General features: G+C 42.8%; 1 protein-coding gene across 1 annotated transcript in view; it reads left to right on the top strand.

The window, feature by feature from the left end:
* The window catches only part of DIAPH2 (diaphanous related formin 2), an 899,992-nt gene that overhangs the window by 121,130 nt on the left and 761,095 nt on the right, over nt 1-17,767 (top strand). The window contains exons 13-17 of the mRNA XM_019521025.1: nt 464-580; nt 7,498-7,616; nt 9,660-9,724; nt 15,168-15,272; nt 16,626-16,653. Coding sequence (XP_019376570.1) covers nt 464-580; nt 7,498-7,616; nt 9,660-9,724; nt 15,168-15,272; nt 16,626-16,653 — 434 coding nt within the window. The remainder of the gene's footprint in view (nt 1-463; nt 581-7,497; nt 7,617-9,659; nt 9,725-15,167; nt 15,273-16,625; nt 16,654-17,767) is intronic.

The following is a 17,767-nucleotide window of genomic DNA, read 5'->3' as shown; positions in this document are numbered from 1 at the left end:
GGGAGGTGGTGCAGGCTCCTACCCTGGGGGTTTTTAAGAAGAGGTTAGATGAACACCTTGCTGGGGTCGTTTGACCCCAGTACTCTTTCTTGCCATGGCAGGGGGTCAGACTAGATGATCTCAGGTCCCTTCCGACCCTAGAAACTATGAAACTATAAACTGCTAAACGTCTAGTGGTTCATTTGAACACTTGCACACATTATGAGCTACATAAAACTGCATACTGGTATTTCATTCCCCCTGTATACAGAATGAGCAACTATCTACTAACAGTTGTACCAAGTGTTTTTGTTCGTTTGTAAATAATGGGAGAAGGTATATGATTTCTTTTGGTAAATAATTAGTAACTGAAAAAAAAAGTTCAGCAGGCAGTATTGTTTAGTTTGAATAATATAGATGGTTTTTCTTGCAATAAAAGGGCCTGCTTATTTTAATTCTGGCATTTCCTTGACAATCTTTGCACTGATATAAATGAAGTATACCATCTCTTATACAACATGTTGAAGGACACCAGGTCTGAAAACTATTTCCTGTCAATTCTGCAACACCTTTTACTCATCCGGAATGATTATTATATCCGGTAAGAGTCTGCTCTGGTGCTGTATTCTTTTTTTGTCTAAATTTCAATGTTGGTGTGTTACCATGGGGTAACACAACAAATTCACTTGCTTGAGTGCAGTAGCTCTTGATTACTTGTGCCTTTTTAAAGGTAAAGATTTTTCCAGAAATAGTTTTTTGTTATTTTCTTGTAATCTTGCATCCATATTTTGTGTTCTGGATAAGACCTTCAGTTCAACTTCAGAAGAATTTTTTCTGCTCTTCAGTGCATTCAGGTGAAGCATAATATTTGTTTCTGGAAACGAAACTTGATTAATCTGAGAAAAACGGGGCAGTTGGGCAGGGGTGCCATGTGCATGTATATGCCCATTGCTGCCAGGCAGCCTGGAGAACAGTTCCCACAGGTAAGTTGCAAGGCGGGGGGATTGAGGCCCCCATCGGGAGGGAGTTGGGCACGGTTGAGGCTGGGGCTTGGGGCCCAGGCTGATAATGCATGGCCTCAGGGCCCCAATGGGTGTGGGAGGGGGTCATGGGTGGCTCATCCAGGGGGGTGAGGCTGGCTGCCTGCTGCTGTGCACAGTCCTGGCGGGAGCCGGGAGGACCTGTGCCCCCCAGATACGTGCGCAGGATGGGGGTTGGGGCTTGTGCGGCCTGCCCACTGTGGACTTGGGCCCCTGCCTTGCTGCCTTCTGTTGGGGTCTTTGCAGCTGAGCGAGTATGACACAGCACAGTGGGGCCATACGGGGCAGCTCCTTGCTTCTTGTGAGCTGTGTACTGCCCTGGTGAGGCATCCGTTGCATGTACGGCAGCAGTGAGGGGCACAACCCTGTGTCACTGCCCCCACTGCAGCCACATGGGCAGGGGATGCCTTGCCATGGCAGCACAGAGCTTGCTTGCAGCAAGGAGCTTCTCCACAAGGCTCTCCTGTTCTCTGTCCTGCTGGGTCGCACTTCCTGGGCTGCGGAGGCCCTGGGGGAAGGCAGCAGGATGGGAACCCTGAGCTGCAGCAGGAGCCCGCTCCCGCCCCTGCCCTGTGCATAGATCTGGGGGCATGGGTCCCCTGTACCCCCTGAGATTGCATACAGCAACAGGGAGCTGGTCCTGCCTGAACTTGTGGCAGGCAGGCAGGGGCGGGTGAGGAGGGGGGAGACTCCTGTGGGCTGCAGCCAAGGCTCAGGCACAGCTGCAGGGGGCAGGGGACTGTGGACGTGGAGGGTCAGGGGGCTGTGGGTTGGGAGCGAGGGGCACCAGCAAGGCTGGGAAGCTGTGGGCAGGGGGAGTGAGGGGCACTGGCAGGGCTTGTGGGGGCTGTGGCTTGGGAGTGAGAGGTCTGGACCTTTGTTTTGGTGAGATAAGGGGGCAGGGGAAGTTCTGGTTTTCCATGATAACAAACCCAAAATCAAATACTAAAATTCATAGGCATTTAGAATTTATTATTATGATTGAGGCACTGGTAGGCTTCCAAATTGCTTTATAATTGTAAATATATCAAGAAAACATTGTGTGCAGCTGATATTCATCTATATATATGTAGCGGCCTTTAATTTTAATCACGGAGTTTTTATCACCTATGTTATGATTTTGTTTTGTTTTGTTTTTAAATCGGAATTTGCAGTTTTTTTGTTGGGGAAGACCAGGATCCCTGCTCATAATACATCTCCACTAAGTAGTAGTTAGACCTTCATTCTGGCATCCTCAATTTTTTGAGTATTCCACTTTACAAGTTTAATATCGTCAGAGTGCTTTTTGTCATGGGAAGTGGTCTTATTACTACATGGTAACAAAGTTTAGCAATCATTGGCAGTACCTTGATTTGCTAGTGTGTAGAGATGCATGGCAATTTTATCATCATCAAAGGATGCTGCTATAAAATGGTAAGATGCAACTATTAGATCTTTGTGACTCTGTAGCAATGAAAGTATGACAGAACTGCTTCAACTTTTACCCTGTTTCATTCAAGGTAAAGTTAAGGTGATTTAGCTAACTTACATCTATACAGATTCATGCAGACAGTTACAACATAGCATAGCTCCTCTCCCCTTTTGACATAGCTAAAATGTATGTTTGGCCATATCATTAGAAAATGTTTGAGGGTGACTACATGAAACAGGTACTGTGTAATCAAAGATGTATACCATCTCTGTGTTCTGCTGTGTTGAGAGTTTTACTTCCTTACAATCTTATTAATATATAGCTGATTAAACTGAAACTTTCCAGAAGAATAATTTGAAATAATTGATGCCTCGGCCTTGTGTATCTGTGATGCCCTGGCCTTGGATGTGGCCAGGTGTGCTTATGAGATGCTCCTGTGGTGCTTTCTCACCTTCTAAGCGTCCTTCTGCCCCAAGCCCATCCCTGCTGTCTGACCACTAAGAAAAGATCAAGATGCTCAAAAGGTTACCTCCCTGGTCTGTGGTGCCTTGCATATATTTGCCTCACTCAGGTCTTGCCACACTCTTGACTGATCATGCACACAGAAAACATGGATTTCCCCCTTTGCAAAAAGAGGCCCATTAACACTGACAATAAGTGAGTTAAAAAGATAACAAAAGCATTTGTTATTAAACCAAGAACAGCAAGAAGAAATCAGTAAACATCTGTTGAGAATAAGGACAGATATATAAGAATAAACAAACAAAAGAAATGATCAGAGCAATAATCTGTTGTTACCCTATATTTTAAATCCAAAATGCAGTTTCTACCCAGCTCAACAGGTTGGAAAGCAGTTTCTGTCCTTCACCTTTCCGCCAGAGACTCCTGCAGTTTCTCCTATTAGCCTGCTTTACTCAGCAGGCTGGCTGAAGGCCTACAGCCTCCTCTGTATCTGAAGACTACAGGCTACTTTCTCTTGAGGCAAGGCTTAAGTATAATTTCTTATCTGGCCATTTACATGTCACCCATCGGATTTTCAGGAAACGCATGCTATGGGTATATATTCTGCCCCCCATACCCTAAAACAGCATGTGTGTAATACAGCAGAAATATTTCCTGATTTAATGAAGATGAGAATATTTGCAATCTTTAGACATGGATATTCCTAATCCAGGACATCGCTAATCCTAAACATACTGTCTCTTAGGTTGTCCACTTTGAGAAATGTCCTTCCAGGTGGCATTCTTTTGTGTTTCTTTTTTTAAAATGTAAATTTGTCATTGTGTGGAAGGGCCTGCCTGGATGAACAGCTAATGTTAGATGTTAAATTTCAGTGATTTACTTCTTCCAAGTGTGAATATGTGAGAAATTTAAGAGCCTTGGCTAAAATATAGACACACCAAAATTACATTCATCCTAAATACCACAATTCATGGACAGCTTAAATACAGTTTAGCACTACCTATATGTAGAGGTGACATATTTTGTATCCTTAAAACACTCAAGAAAACATGTAAACCCTGTGAAGCCCCTCTTCCCCCAGGTTATAGTGGGGTTTGTGACAATACCCTATTTTTCAGATTATACCTTCATAATCTATATAAGGCATGCAGTAACTTTGTTGTAAAAGTAATAGAATGGGACATGTTGAAATTGAAATAAAAATAGAAATAGGCATTGTGGATTTACATTTCACTTCAAATAATATTTGGCTAGCTCTTTGATAGTCACTATACAAATTAGTATTGTATAAATCTAGTGGTAATGTATTAGATGCATCTTTCAGTTGTTTAGGCTCAGACCTTTTCTGGGCAGGAAGGGGAAGAAAAAAGCATGATTGACTGAAACTGCGATTTACTGTCATCCAACAAGACAACTAGGAAACTGCTCAACAGGACCCATATTCAAATAAGGCTTGGGGCGCGAAGCCCAGTCTGCAATGGTAGCCGCCTCCACCAAACACGGGGGGGCGGAGACACGTGCCCCATGGGGCCTCTGTCAGGGTGCATAAAGCAGCAGGATCCCACCGTGCCCCTAAACAAGCCACCTGGGCTCGATCCTCCCACCACCCACCTAGCTGGGGCCCCGCTGACCTTACCTCTGCTCCTGTCTCTGTCCCTCACAGTGGGGACCTCGATCTGGCCCCTGTGCCTTCCCTCCCCTACAGACTAACCTGCTGGGCTGGTGCGGGGGGGCACGCATACGCATGCGTGTGTTCAGTCCCCTCCCTCCCTCCAGCCTAAGATCGGCTGCAAGTGGCTCCACGATTGACCACTAGTCTAGCTCTGTGCTCCTTGCAGTCGCCCTTCAGATAGTCAGTCTGCTGTTAAATCCTCTCTGTCTTTTCTTCTCTAGACTAAATAAGAGAAGAGTGTCCCCTTGCCACTTCCCTCAGCCTCTCCTGATAAATCATGTGCTTAGCCCCATAACCATTTTTGTTGCCCTCAGCTGGACTGTTTCCAGTTTATCCACATCCCTTTTGTGGTGGGGGGTCCAAAACTGGACAGAACTGGACGCAGTACTTCAGATGTACCTCAGCACCTTCAGGTGCATCCCATCCAGCCCCATGGACTTGCATATGTCCAGCTTTTCTAAATAATCCCTAACTAGTTCTCTCACCACTGCTTACCTCCTCCCCAAACTGTGCTGTCAGGTGCACTTGTCTGGGAGCTGAGGTGAAAAAGAAATTGAGTGCTTTAGCCTTTTCCATATTGTCTCTTGCTAAGTTGCCTCTCCCCTTCAGTAAGAGACCCACACTGTCCTTGATCTTCCTCTTGTTGCTGATATATTTGTAGAAACTCTTTTTATTACCCTTCACACCTCTTGCTAGTTACAACTCTGATTTGCATTTTGGCCTTCCTGATGTCATCCTGGAATGCCTGAACAATGCTCGTATAATGACTCTATACTTATTAAATTGAACAAAAGAAAACCGAAGTCAGTCAGAATTTAAAACTTGCAAATTCTCTGATAAAAATCCGATTATCTGATTTAAAAACTCCCCAAAATCCATGATTAAAATGAAATCTCACACACACACACACACACACACACACACACGCTCTGTGCGTGCGTGCGTGTGTGTGTGTGTATTGAACACAATGTTTTCTTGATATATTTATCATTTTGAAGCAGTTTGGAAGCTTACCAGTGCCTCAATCACTGTAATAAATAAATTCTAAATACTTATAAATGTTGGTGTTTGATTTGGGGTTTTTTATCATGGAAAATCAGGGCTCCCCCTGCCCCCTTTGCTCACCAAGACATGGGTCCAGTTGTGTCTGTGCTCTCTGGCACTGAGCAGCCCTGATACATTGTTATAAAAGTAATAGAACTGGACATGTTGAAGTTGAAATAGACATTGCCGAATGGGTGCCCCTCACCTTGCACCACCCACAGCCCCCTGCCTTCCTGCAGTCCTGCCTGAAGGGGCCCCCAGGTGCCAGGACTGTGGGGCCAGGGGCCTGGGTCCACAGCCCCTGCCCCACACAGTAGCACCTGAGCTACCTCCCCTGCAGGTGGCATGGCCAGAACAGAACCTGGGGTTGGGTGGCAGTGGTGAGTGCAGGCTGCCTGCTGCTGGCTCGGGCTCTCTGGCATGCTGCCCTGCCCTGCCCCTGGGGCATCTGTGGCCCAGCACGTGGGACCTGGTGCAGAGGGCAGAGTGGGGCTGGGTGGGGAAGCTCTTTGCCACTGGAAGTCCGATGCTGCCTTGGCCAGGTGCCCTGTGTCTGTCTGGCAGCAATGAAGGACATAACTCCATGCCAATGCTCCTGCTTTAGCTGGGTGGACAGGGGGTGCCTCACCAGGGGGCAGGGCTGCAGCCCCAAGGAGTTTCCCCACCTGGCCCTGCTCTGCCCTCCATGCCAGATCCTGCCTGCTTAGACATGGAGGCCCCAGGGGGAAGGCAACAGGGTGGGAAGCCCAAGCCAGCAGTGGGCAGTCCTCACATGCCCTCACCCCATGCACAGGTCTGTGGGGCATGTTTCCCCCCATTTCTCTCAGGAGTATATGCACTGGCAGGGAGCCAGCTGCCCCCCTCCCCTCACTTGTATGAGTCATCTGTGGCCCTGTCCCACTCTCCGCTCGGGTTGTGCAGCCCTGCATTCTGGCCCCAGGTCCCAAGTCTCACCTATCACCTTGCCGGCCAGGAGCCCTAGCCCTAGCTCTGCCCTGCCCAACTCTGTAGGGACCTCAGTCCTCCCTGCTCCCACCAGCCTCATCTGTGGGAGCTGCTCTAGTGGTTGCCTGGTGGCCACGTGCATGCACACCTATGCACAGGCACATTACATCCCCCTGCCTGACTGCCCTTCTCCTGCTCCCCCAGCCCCTTGCAGGCTGGAACTCTGCCAGCCTGCAGTAACCCCTGCAAAAGTTTAAAATTCATGTGTTTCCATTAAAATGAGAAATTCACATTTTTCTCAGTTAAAAGCACAGACTACAGTTTTTTTTCCTGTTTTCCATGGATCAAACCCGGATCCCTGGTCATTACTGTAGACTGAGGCAAGAAGCATCTCTATTCTCTTTGGAATTACCTAGTTGTCTCTGGGCTTCTGAAAATTTGCTTTTAATACCTTGACTGTTTAATATCATAGGCTTGCTTTTAGGAATCTAGTTCAAATGTTTTTCTTAAGAGGGTTTAACCCCAGATGTATATTGCCTCTTTTGCTTCTTTTTTGTTTTGTTTTATAGTTGATAGTTGTTAGCTACTTTTTAGCCAACTAATTCTTAGACATGTTAGTAATACTGAATAGTTTTACGGAGTTACAGAATACCACCAAAGTGTGTCTGTGTGTATGGTAGGACTTGCTCAAAAGTCACAAAGGTGGTATGGTGTAGAAGATGGACCATGGGATCTGTCACTTCATTTTTCAAAATTAAAAAGATAATGTCACACCTGGTATTAGAAGACACCCTGGGGAGAGAAGTGTGACTAGCTTATTATTTCTCTTAGAAGTTGTTTAATCCCTGCATTGTTATTTGTTATTACTCTCTCTTTTTTCTGTTGCATACACATTGTTTTTATTATATTGCAAGATACATTGATGCATATTTTTCCATCGTCAGACCTCAATACTACAAAATAATTGAAGAATGCATTTCACAAATCATACTGCACTGCAGTGGTATGGACCCAGATTTTATATGTAGAGGAAGATTGGATGTAGATTTTACTCACCTTATCGGTATGTAAATATAAAATAATTTGTCATCTTGGCCTTTTACTCCTTAAAATATTCAGTTACAGTCCGTAAGATATTCTTTGCTTTTGACATATGAAATCCTCCTTATGTGGTACTGGGAACCTGTAACACTTTTTTTTTTTTCAATTTCTGTGGGCCCTGTACCAAGTTTGTAATCATTTTTAAAGAGCTTGCAGAATTTAACTCTCCATAGTAATTAAGGATGTAAAGTTGATCTTAATTTGGTTCCTTTCTATATATACTTCACTTGCATGACTGCCTTCAGTTGCTGCAGTTCACAACATGACAAAGAAATTGGCACAGGTAAGTTAGCAAGACCCAAAATTTAGATTATCAAATCATTGTTTGGATGGATGGATGGATGGATAGATATGTTAATATCAATTTTATCATCTGTAATAAGTTTCTAAGCTGGATATGCTAGTAAATAAACTTTATTTATTCTGTATTTGCTATAGTAAAATGAAAAGGTATACAGAAGTCTAGTGTCAAGTTAAGCAGACATTGGGTGTGGGTTCACATGCTGCTTTTCTGGAGGTGAGAAATGCATAGGAAGTGTGTGATCTAACTTAAAAAGGAGGAAGTAATTAAATCCTTCTGAACAAAAGTGGTAACTCAGGTGACAGGTATACACAGGGGATGTAGATAAATGGTTAACTTTGGATTCCTTTGTGGGTTCTGTTTAGACTGTGACTCTTTCTCTCAAATGTGAAGTATTTTCCCTTTTACCAAGGTTGTGTACACAAATGTGTGTGTTAAGGATGTTACAGAAAAATAATCAAGTGACTTTTCTTCTTTTGTAGCTCTTACAGGTTTTCAGTCCAACTAATGCAATGTGCATGTTTTCTGTTTAAGGAAATTGTTAATGTTTTAGACTCTAGAAATCCTTTTATAGGAGGAATTCTTTTTAGGTTATTCACATTTAAGAAAACAACCCCATTTAGATAATACTATGAAGCAAACATGTGACTAAAATGTCTTGCATTTTTATTTTAGCTTAGCCCCTCATTCGCTGAGTGATTTAAGTAAGATACTAACTAGGCCATGCATCAGTTTCCGTACCTGTAAAGTTGGGAGAACAATGTTTACTTCTAAAGTGTGCTAACATATACTGATCAAAACTGCTGTACTGTAAGGTTTTACTGACTTAAACCTTTTCATATTTGTTTTTTAATGCTTTGAAAGGTCATCTTTACTTGAAACAATAAAGCATCATTTTCTTTTTCAGAAGTAAAAGGGGGCTTTCAGAAGCACCATCTCCAGAAGAAATCAGTATGCTTATGCAAAAACACTTGTTTGGCAAGGTTTTTATCTGGATTACAAGTCCAATAAAATATGCCAGATCAAGGAAAAACAAAGGCTGCTACACATGTGATCTGGTGTTTCTAGGACTGGATAAACAAAGACCAAAGCATAGTGTACTTGATATCGGAGAATATTAGAACTTAAACTTAATGTAATATGCATGGACTTGGCTGAGGAGGAGCTAGAATCTTTGGGTGCCTATACACATGCCTGAAGCCTGTTTCAATGTGCTGATTAGTACACATTGGAGCAGACCTGATTAATCTGCTAATGAATGCTGATTTATTTACATGCTCCAGGAGCCTCGGCTTTTTGTGTATTTGGCATCCCCGTGTTTCAAAATGGTGGCGGGGCACTTTTAATTGAAGCTTATTCAACAAGCTTTAGTTAAAGCCTCCCAGGTGCACTGAATACACAAAACAGTGCGTGTTCTTTAATTAAAGCACTGCCCCCCATCCCCCCACCTTCCAGAGCACTTGTAAAGACACCCTTTAGAACTAAACCTTTTCAAAATAACTAATTGCTTAACAGACACAGGGAAGCTGTCAGTGTTCAGGAAACCTTTGTATGAATTTTTTTTGGTAAGACGTGGAATGGAGAGTAAAAATATGCAGTTGAAACAGTTAAATGCAACTTTAAATATCCACGTGTTTGTGTGTTTACCATTTTTTTAGCATTGCCTGTCTTAATCAACTGTGTCAGTAATTTTGTCTATTTTAGATGCGTGTGTAGACAAAGCAAAAGTGGAAGAAAGTGAACAGAAGGCAGCAGAATTTTCTAAAAAGGTAAGGTTATAGATCATTAATTTTTAAAGAAATGGAAATCTATGGTAAGAACCTTAATCAAATGCTTTATCATATTTATTTACATGACAGTAATTGATTTCTGATTATGTTCAATACTTGACAACGTTACTGCATAATTTGTAATACTATTGCAAGGCTTGATATTTATAGATCAGCTCTTGTGGTTTTAGTTGTTGACGTAAGTTATTTGCAGGTAACAAGAGAATTTATAACCATAAAGATTTACAGTAGTTTACCTGTACTCTTTGTATTATACTAATTCAGAAAATAGAATTTAAAGGCCTAGTTGTTCAAATATTTGAACAAGTATGAAGTAAACAACAAGACATACAAAAACTATACCTCTTGGTTCCAGAATACCTTTTATTAAACCAGCTGGGAAATAGCAAGAAAATTGTCTTTTTCTTCAAGCTTTCAGGATCAAAGATTTTAAACTTCATTGCAGAACAACAAGAAAGATTTTTTTTTTTTTTTTTTTTCCCCCTGACTGCCATCTGACCCCCCCAGAGAAGGAATTCTATCTGATCTCCACATCAAAGAGCTACTCAAGGCAGCTTACAAAGACACTCTCATGGACCCAGAGGGACAGCCTTCCATCTTCAGCTCCCTCCATGCAAAAATGAAGTTTATTTCCCACCTATGGGGACTTCTTACCATCCTGTACCATCTATTCTTTTCCTAAAGCCTGACAAAGGGACTTAGATCCCAAAAGTTTGCAGAAAAGGACAATTTTCTTGCAATTTTTTCCAGTTGGTCTAATAAAAGGTATCATTTTGGAACCAAGAGTTCTAGTTTTTTGTATGTTGTCTTGTCTCAAACCAACACGGCTACCAAGTACACCCAAGTAAACAATAACACATGCAGTGAATAAAATATAGCTTTGTTTGCCTCTATGTTTTCTTCTTCAGTATCTAAGGAGGTTCCCTAAATTCTAGGAGGTAGTTAACTATTGTTGCAAATGTCAGTGTTCTCACTTAATTCATTTGGAATAATATAATTTTCAGGCTTGTTTCTCTTGTGAAGTCTTTCTAGCTCTTGTCTTTCATGGTAGAAGTATAAGGATATTCTTTCTGTGACACAAACCTTTCATATGAATCTAAGTTGGTTTCTTTTCTGATCAGTTTTTACATATCCGTTTAGTTAGCTATACAAGGTGTCTCTAACCATAAAACATTCTTTTTATCAAGGTTCTGCTTATATAAGCTTAATTTAAAAGTTCAGTTAAAACTTTTAAATTGGTTTCAATAGGAAATTGATGAACATTTCAGCTTGTTTTTATTCTTGACTCTGTTACTGGTCAGTACATGCCTTTTGTGATCACGACAAAATGCCTACATGTATCTGTGAAAGAAAATACCTGTGAAAGTGCTCTAGTTCAGAATCCTGTAACTACTAGGGCTGTGTGAAGCTTTGGTTGCTGATTTGATTTGGTGGTGGAATCTCTGAATCTGAATCGAATCAGGAGACCCTTTAATCTCTCTGAATCAAATTGGAACCCTCCGAATCGATTCGGAAAGATTTGATGATTCAGACATAGACACAGCTTTTAAATCTTTTTTTTTCATCTCTCAAGGTACCAGGCGGCTCATGAATGCTGAGATGCTGGGGCAGATGGAACGACCCACAGGAGCACGCGGAGGGGAGGTCCTCAGCACATGTGACAGTAGACCCAGAAGTGGACCAGAGGCACTTCTGGTCCACTTCTGGGTCCGTCAGGGAGTGTGCTGGGGGACCCCTCCCCCCATGCCTCCCCAGCATGGCGACTGGTGCCTCCTGGGTCTGGGGGGGCACTCAGGGTTCCCCTGTGGCTGATCACTGAGCTAGGTTTGCTGCTGAGTGCACAGGGCTCCCCCCACGCTCCTGTCAGATGCTTCATCTGCCTGACCATTGCAGTGTTCACGAGCCGCGCCTGGTATCTCAAGGTATGTAGAAAAAACATTTAAAGCTGTGTGTATGGCTGAATTGCTGATTCTCTGAATCAGCGTTGAATCTTCAGATTTGCATTTGGCTGAATTGAATCGGGACAGTGATCTGAGTCAATGAATCGAATCACTGTCCCTGATTTGGGCTGAATCCTAATCCAAATCAAATGTGGCCTGTTTCACACATACCTAGTAACTACTCTTAAGGGTGCAGATGGACATAATACTTAAAACATTTTAAAAGCTGTTTAAGCTGCCAGCATCGTGACATACAAGTGGACAGCAAGCTTTCAGTGACTGTTGTTTAGCCAGTCCTTTGGGCATCCTACATTTCACTGCTCTTCATCTTCCCCCATCTCCTGCATGGCAAGTGGCTTCTCTGGTACACATCCAGAGCACTGCTGTCTCAACCTGTGTTACCTGGATTTTACTTAGTCCACATCATTACAGGCTGATTTGGGCTATTGGGGGGTGGTCAGATGGGTAGAGAAGGTACCCCTACTTCTGAGTTCCTGGGTTGCTGCCCAGCATCTCTGTAACTATTAAACAGTAGAAGGCACTAGTTAATTTAATTCATTGGCAGTTAAAGTAGAGAACTTGGGGAGCTCCCTGGAGCATCCAGCTACCAATGAAGAGAGAAGCAAGTATCCAGGTAATGCCCTTTAACTAACTGGTGCCGCTTTACCCCCACATCAGTCTGTGATGCACCGAACCCTGGGACATTTTGCCAAGAACTGAAGTAAATTGAGTTGTTTGGGGAAAAGTATGTTTTTGAAGACACAAACTCTGACAGCCCCAGAGCACCCAGAAGCAGGAGTCTAGGCAGCCCCCTCTTTCCTCCCACCCACTCACACTTCGTTACCCCCAGTCAGTGTACTACCACACAGATTTTGGTAAAGTGCAGTTGGATGAATGGTTTTTATTGATTTGCTCTTTATTGAACTCAGTGTTAAGTAGAAAGGGGATCAGGTAATTGCCATTGTGGGGGAAGCTGATGTAATCATCTTTGTCTTCCTCCCCTGCTTAGGGAATAATGGGGAACTGGGGCACTAGCCCAAGAGTAGGCAGCCTCAGACACAGGTGCCAGTGTGTGTCATGTGAAGGCATTTTGCTTGGCACATACACCTCAGAACAGACAGCTGGGAAGGGGTCAGGGCTGCACTGCCACAACAAGGACTGGGCCCCTTGCAGCTCCCCTGCTGTCCATGACTGGCTTGCCAACATCATACAAGTTGACGCTGTGGGTATTTTTGGCACGCTGCCCAAAAATGTTGCTGGAAGACATGTTAGTCTGGGTATTCACTATCATCACCCCTTAGTGGCAGTTTGACAGCACTGCATTACCTAAAATGTGACTGATCTACTTAGAAGCCTTGGAAATATATGTGCGAACACCTCTGAACTGGTTCCCAATCAGTGACATTCTTAGAATGTTATGTCTGTCTGTATGCTAAATATTACTGTCTTGTATTATTTACATTTTCACCTTTATAGGTGGCATATATTGCTAAAATTGACGGGGAATCTTTTAGTAAATATTATTGAAATATATATCCTTATTTCTTTATTGGGACTATGTCTTAAAGGAGTTGAAATGATTTATATGTCAGGAATATCTATTGAGTTGATTTCCCGTTCATTTATTAAAAAAACAAACAAACCTTTTTTGCCATTTTGCTTTCTCAAAGTTGGCACATTCCACATATCAAAGTTAGGCAAATGGCATTTTCACAGTACTTTCTGAATTTTTCAGAAACTATTTCTGTGCACTGACCTCAAATTGTACAGAATGCAGGGTGCTGTAGCACCTCAGTCTTCTGTGAGGCATGAGCTTTAGTAGCTACAGTCTACTTTGTCAAATGCTATGAACAGCCTTGCAGAGTGAAATGGTGCTAAACCAAAAGTAGTAAAGTAATTTTCAATTAGTATGTTAATGGATAATTAGAATGTGTTTGGTAGCGTTTCCTTTTGTTGTTTATTTAAGCCTAAGTGCTGGATATATAACCTAGACTTGAAATTTTAATGGCTGCTCTTCCACAATGTTGAGTACAGACAGCATACGCCCACGGTCTGAATGCCGATCTGTTCTAAGAATCCTCTTTTACCTTAAGAAGTCTCTTCTGGAACATGAAATACATTGGTTTCAAAATTCCAGTGAGATGTGCTGGTATTTTTATTCACTTAGTTCTGCCCTTAATATTTTTGTAGATGTCATTTAAATCAGAACATTATAGATGCCTGAGCACTGGAGGATGCTTGTCTGTGTACAGAATTTCCTCTAGCATGATTTATAAATGAGATCTTGGGATATTTGTCACAGATATTAGATTTTATATTCTTATGTAAGGGGGAGAAAGCTTTAAGGAATCCTCTTTAGGAAAGTTGATGGTTTTTACACAAGCTGAAGTGAAGAAAAGTAAAATAATAATACCCCCCATGCATTACAGTAGAAATTATTTTAGTACTAGGTTTAGAAAAGGGATGTATATCAAACTGGGCTTCCAAATCAGGGTTTATCATGTCTGCTTGAGGCACATCTTTCAGTAAATTTAGTAAATACTAAATGAGTTTCAGACCTGCATCTTCAGAATATATTACATTCTGTTACTGCCGAATGTAATGGGTGTGGTAGTACGTTGGTAGGACTAGTTAATGTCAAACCCTCAACTATATGTCTGATTAGATGCTGAAGATTTTTTTTCTTGTTTCTTTTTATTCAGTCATACTCACAAACTTCTAGGATGTGGAATTTACTTGATTTTTCTCCTGAGAAACCTAATTTACAAGGCTTCACAATGCCATTTACTTGACAATGAACTTTTAAATAAATTTTATAATTTTAAGGGACAAAACTTTAGCTCTCTTTCTATTAAACTATGCTACCTGCAGAAGTTACTACATTTGAAACTGTATTAAAGCATACTCCTACTAGCTTCTATTTACTTACTGAGGTAGTTTAAAATAACCATGGAAGTACCTTTGTAACAACTTAATATTTGCAGGATTAGATAATACAGTGCAAGTTTTAGCATCCCTATGTTACATATGAATATAAAGCATTATTGTGGTTTTAGACCACTTCTTAAGTGGGGAGGGAGACTGCATCAAATGCAAAATAGCTTACTATTTTAAAACCAAGGTATTTGAAGTCAGAGACCTCAAGGGCATACTTTATTCTTAACAGTAGTTCAGAATACTTGGCTATTTGTACTATTTTAACTTTAGCATTTATAAAACATTGAGTAAAATTGTTGAGTATAAATGATCAGGTTTACAAGAACAATTTGTGATATAGCTGGATTTCAGTGACCACTATATGAATACCAAATGGCCAGAAGAGGTGTCTTGTGTGTTGTTGCCAATTGATCAATCATTGTAATGGCCCAAAAGTGCTTCTGTTACTATATAATGCAATAGATTTAAATTTTTCCTAGAACTACAGTATTTAGTGTGGGCATAAGTGAATCAGTGCTCTAATGTAATGGTGCTGGTCATTGCAGTTTGATGAAGAATTCAGTGCTCGACAAGAGGCACAGACTGAGCTTCAGAAACGAGAGGAGAAAATAAAAGAACTGGAGTCAGAAATCCAGCAGCTACGAACTCGGGTAATGAAAAAATGTGTCTCATTGAGTTCCAAAGAAGAAAAATACTGTTGGAATCTAAATAATGTTACCAAAATTTTTCATGGTATTCCTAAATTTTGTTACATATTGCTCTTGATCTGATTTTTAACAACAGAACATTACTTGCAGACACGTGGGGACAACTTCCAAAATAGCAATGGAGATAATATCTTATTTTGTCATATGTTAATATATGCTCAGTATGGCATAGCCAATTTGCTTATAGAGCATAAATCATCATGAGGGTATGAAAAGTTTGACATAGCAACTTTTTTCTCTGGAATGATCCAAGTTACCAGCTTTCATGGCTTAAAATAGTATGATACAGTGCATTGTTTGCACAAATTTTCTCCAGTATTTCCGAAAGCCCATATTTCACAGTCATCAGTTATGCATAGTCTATTATAAAACTATTCAGTGAAAACTCAGATTAAGACTCAGGTTTTATTTTTTGGGAATCAATAAGCAAGGTTTCCTATGAGACATAGAACAGCCAATTTAAGATTTTGAATAGGTAGGTGGGGTGGAGCGTGTGACTGGTAGTATTGACTGGCAGCCAAGAACAGAGCTCTTAGTGGTGGAAAACTTATTGTATGTGTGCAACACAGTTGAAAGGGGGTATGATTACACCACTGTACCATTCCTGGAGACATAATATTAAGTTCTGCTATAGATAATTGTCTGCTACAAATAATTGACCTACCTTTTGTATTAGAAAATTGAAACAGTAAAGCTATATAAGACAAGCTAACCTTTGAGAGTTGCCATGAATAGTTTCTTTGCAGTATATTTTGCTTAGAACCTTGTTTTTTAAGCTGGCTTATTTAAAGTTTATTTAAGTCGCTGGATATGAGATCTCAGTTTTGACTTATAAGAATATTTACTGATTTTGACTTCCAAAAACTATGTTTTATACATCACAACTTTTCTACATCGTGGGGGAATTCTCATAGACCAAGTAAAGTTAACCAGGTTTAAATGGGAGCTAAAAATTAACTCCTTCCTAGAAGAGCATTCCAAGACCTTATATTTTTGTCAGAATCTCCACTTAAATTGCTCTTGATTAAAGATTAATGTGCTAGAATGCATGAATGCTGCGTGCACTCAGCAGCTGGGGGGGCATGGCAAACTCCAGCAGGTGGCGGCGGTGCTGTTGGTGGTGGGAGCAGCAGTAAGTGGGGAGCTCCCACAGGCAGCCGCGGTGCTGTCAGTGGTGGGTGGGGGTGTGATGGCAAGCTCTTATCATTGATCGGCGACCACTTGCAGACACCACCAGCAGTGGCAGCCTGTGGCGATCGTGGACCGCCTGCAGATGCCAGTGGTGTCAGCGGTGAGGGTAGGGTCATGTCGAGTGGTGCAGGGGGTGAACTGCCACACTCAGGGGGTACATGTGCACCCATGTGTACCCCCTATATGTCGCCAATCCTAGAATGTCTGCAAGGGTCCCTGTTAAGTGTGGTTCCAGTAGAACAGATAGGATTCTCTTTTTGTAGGCATTTAATTCCATGTAATTATTTGCCTTGTGTGACTAGAATTGGAGGTTGTTAGAACTGGCTGTATCTCTCTCTCTCTCTTAAACAAATCCTATACATTGTCTTAGCATGGGGTGGGCAATTATTTTGGGCGGAGGGCCACTTGATGACTTTTGGTGAGCTGTTGAGGGCTGCATGGGTAGCCCCACCCCTTCAGTTGCCCCACCCCGTGGTTGCCATCTTGGGACTGGACGTCCGCCCCCTGACCTTTGCCACTGGAAGTCCCTCCCCTTGCACAATTTACCAGGTAGCAAGGGGTTGTGACCCCTCTAACATCCTGCCCCAGCAGTGAGGTTTCAGGGGCATCAGACCTCCCCCAGAACTTTCCCCTTACCTATGCCAGCTGGTCCAAAAGGAGGCTCCGCCACTTCTGCTCACCCTGTCCCCAGCAGCACCTGGTAGGCTGGTTTCAGCCGCATGCTGCTCTGGTTGGGATGGACCCGGCCAGGTCTGTGCCATCCAGGAAAGGTGGCATGCAGCTGAAGTCTGGTCCTCACGTGCTGCTGGGCATGGGAGGAGCCTGGCCGGGTCTGCACCGGCCAGCAGAAGTGGCGGCAGAGCCATGTGCCGCTTGGGATGGGATGAGCCCAGCTGGAGCAGCAAGGGCTCAGCTGCACTTTCCCCCTGCCTGCAGCCGTCAGTCCCAAGCAGCATACAGCTCTGCCGTGGCTTCTGCTGGCTGGTGCAGACCCGGCCAGACTCCTCCCGTTCCCAGCAGCATGTGAGGAACTGACTTCAGCTGCATGCTGCTTCTGGCCAGTGCAGACCCAAATGGGCTCCTCCCATCCCCAGCACCAAGCAGCTGAAACCAGCTTGTCATGTGCTGTTGAGGACAGGAGGAACCCAGCTGGGTCTGCACCAGCAAGCAGAAGCGGCAGCGGAGCCATGTGCCTCTCGGGACGTGACGGGATGAGCCCCTGCAGCTCCGGCTGGGCTCCTCCCGTC

This window comes from Gavialis gangeticus, unplaced genomic scaffold (assembly GCF_001723915.1).
Source record: "Gavialis gangeticus isolate Ggan-Ray unplaced genomic scaffold, GavGan_comp1, whole genome shotgun sequence".
In the NCBI taxonomy this organism is placed as follows: Eukaryota; Metazoa; Chordata; order Crocodylia; family Gavialidae; genus Gavialis; species Gavialis gangeticus.
The sequence above is the reverse complement of the archived record's forward strand: the minus strand, read 5'-3'. Positions and strand labels throughout refer to the sequence as shown.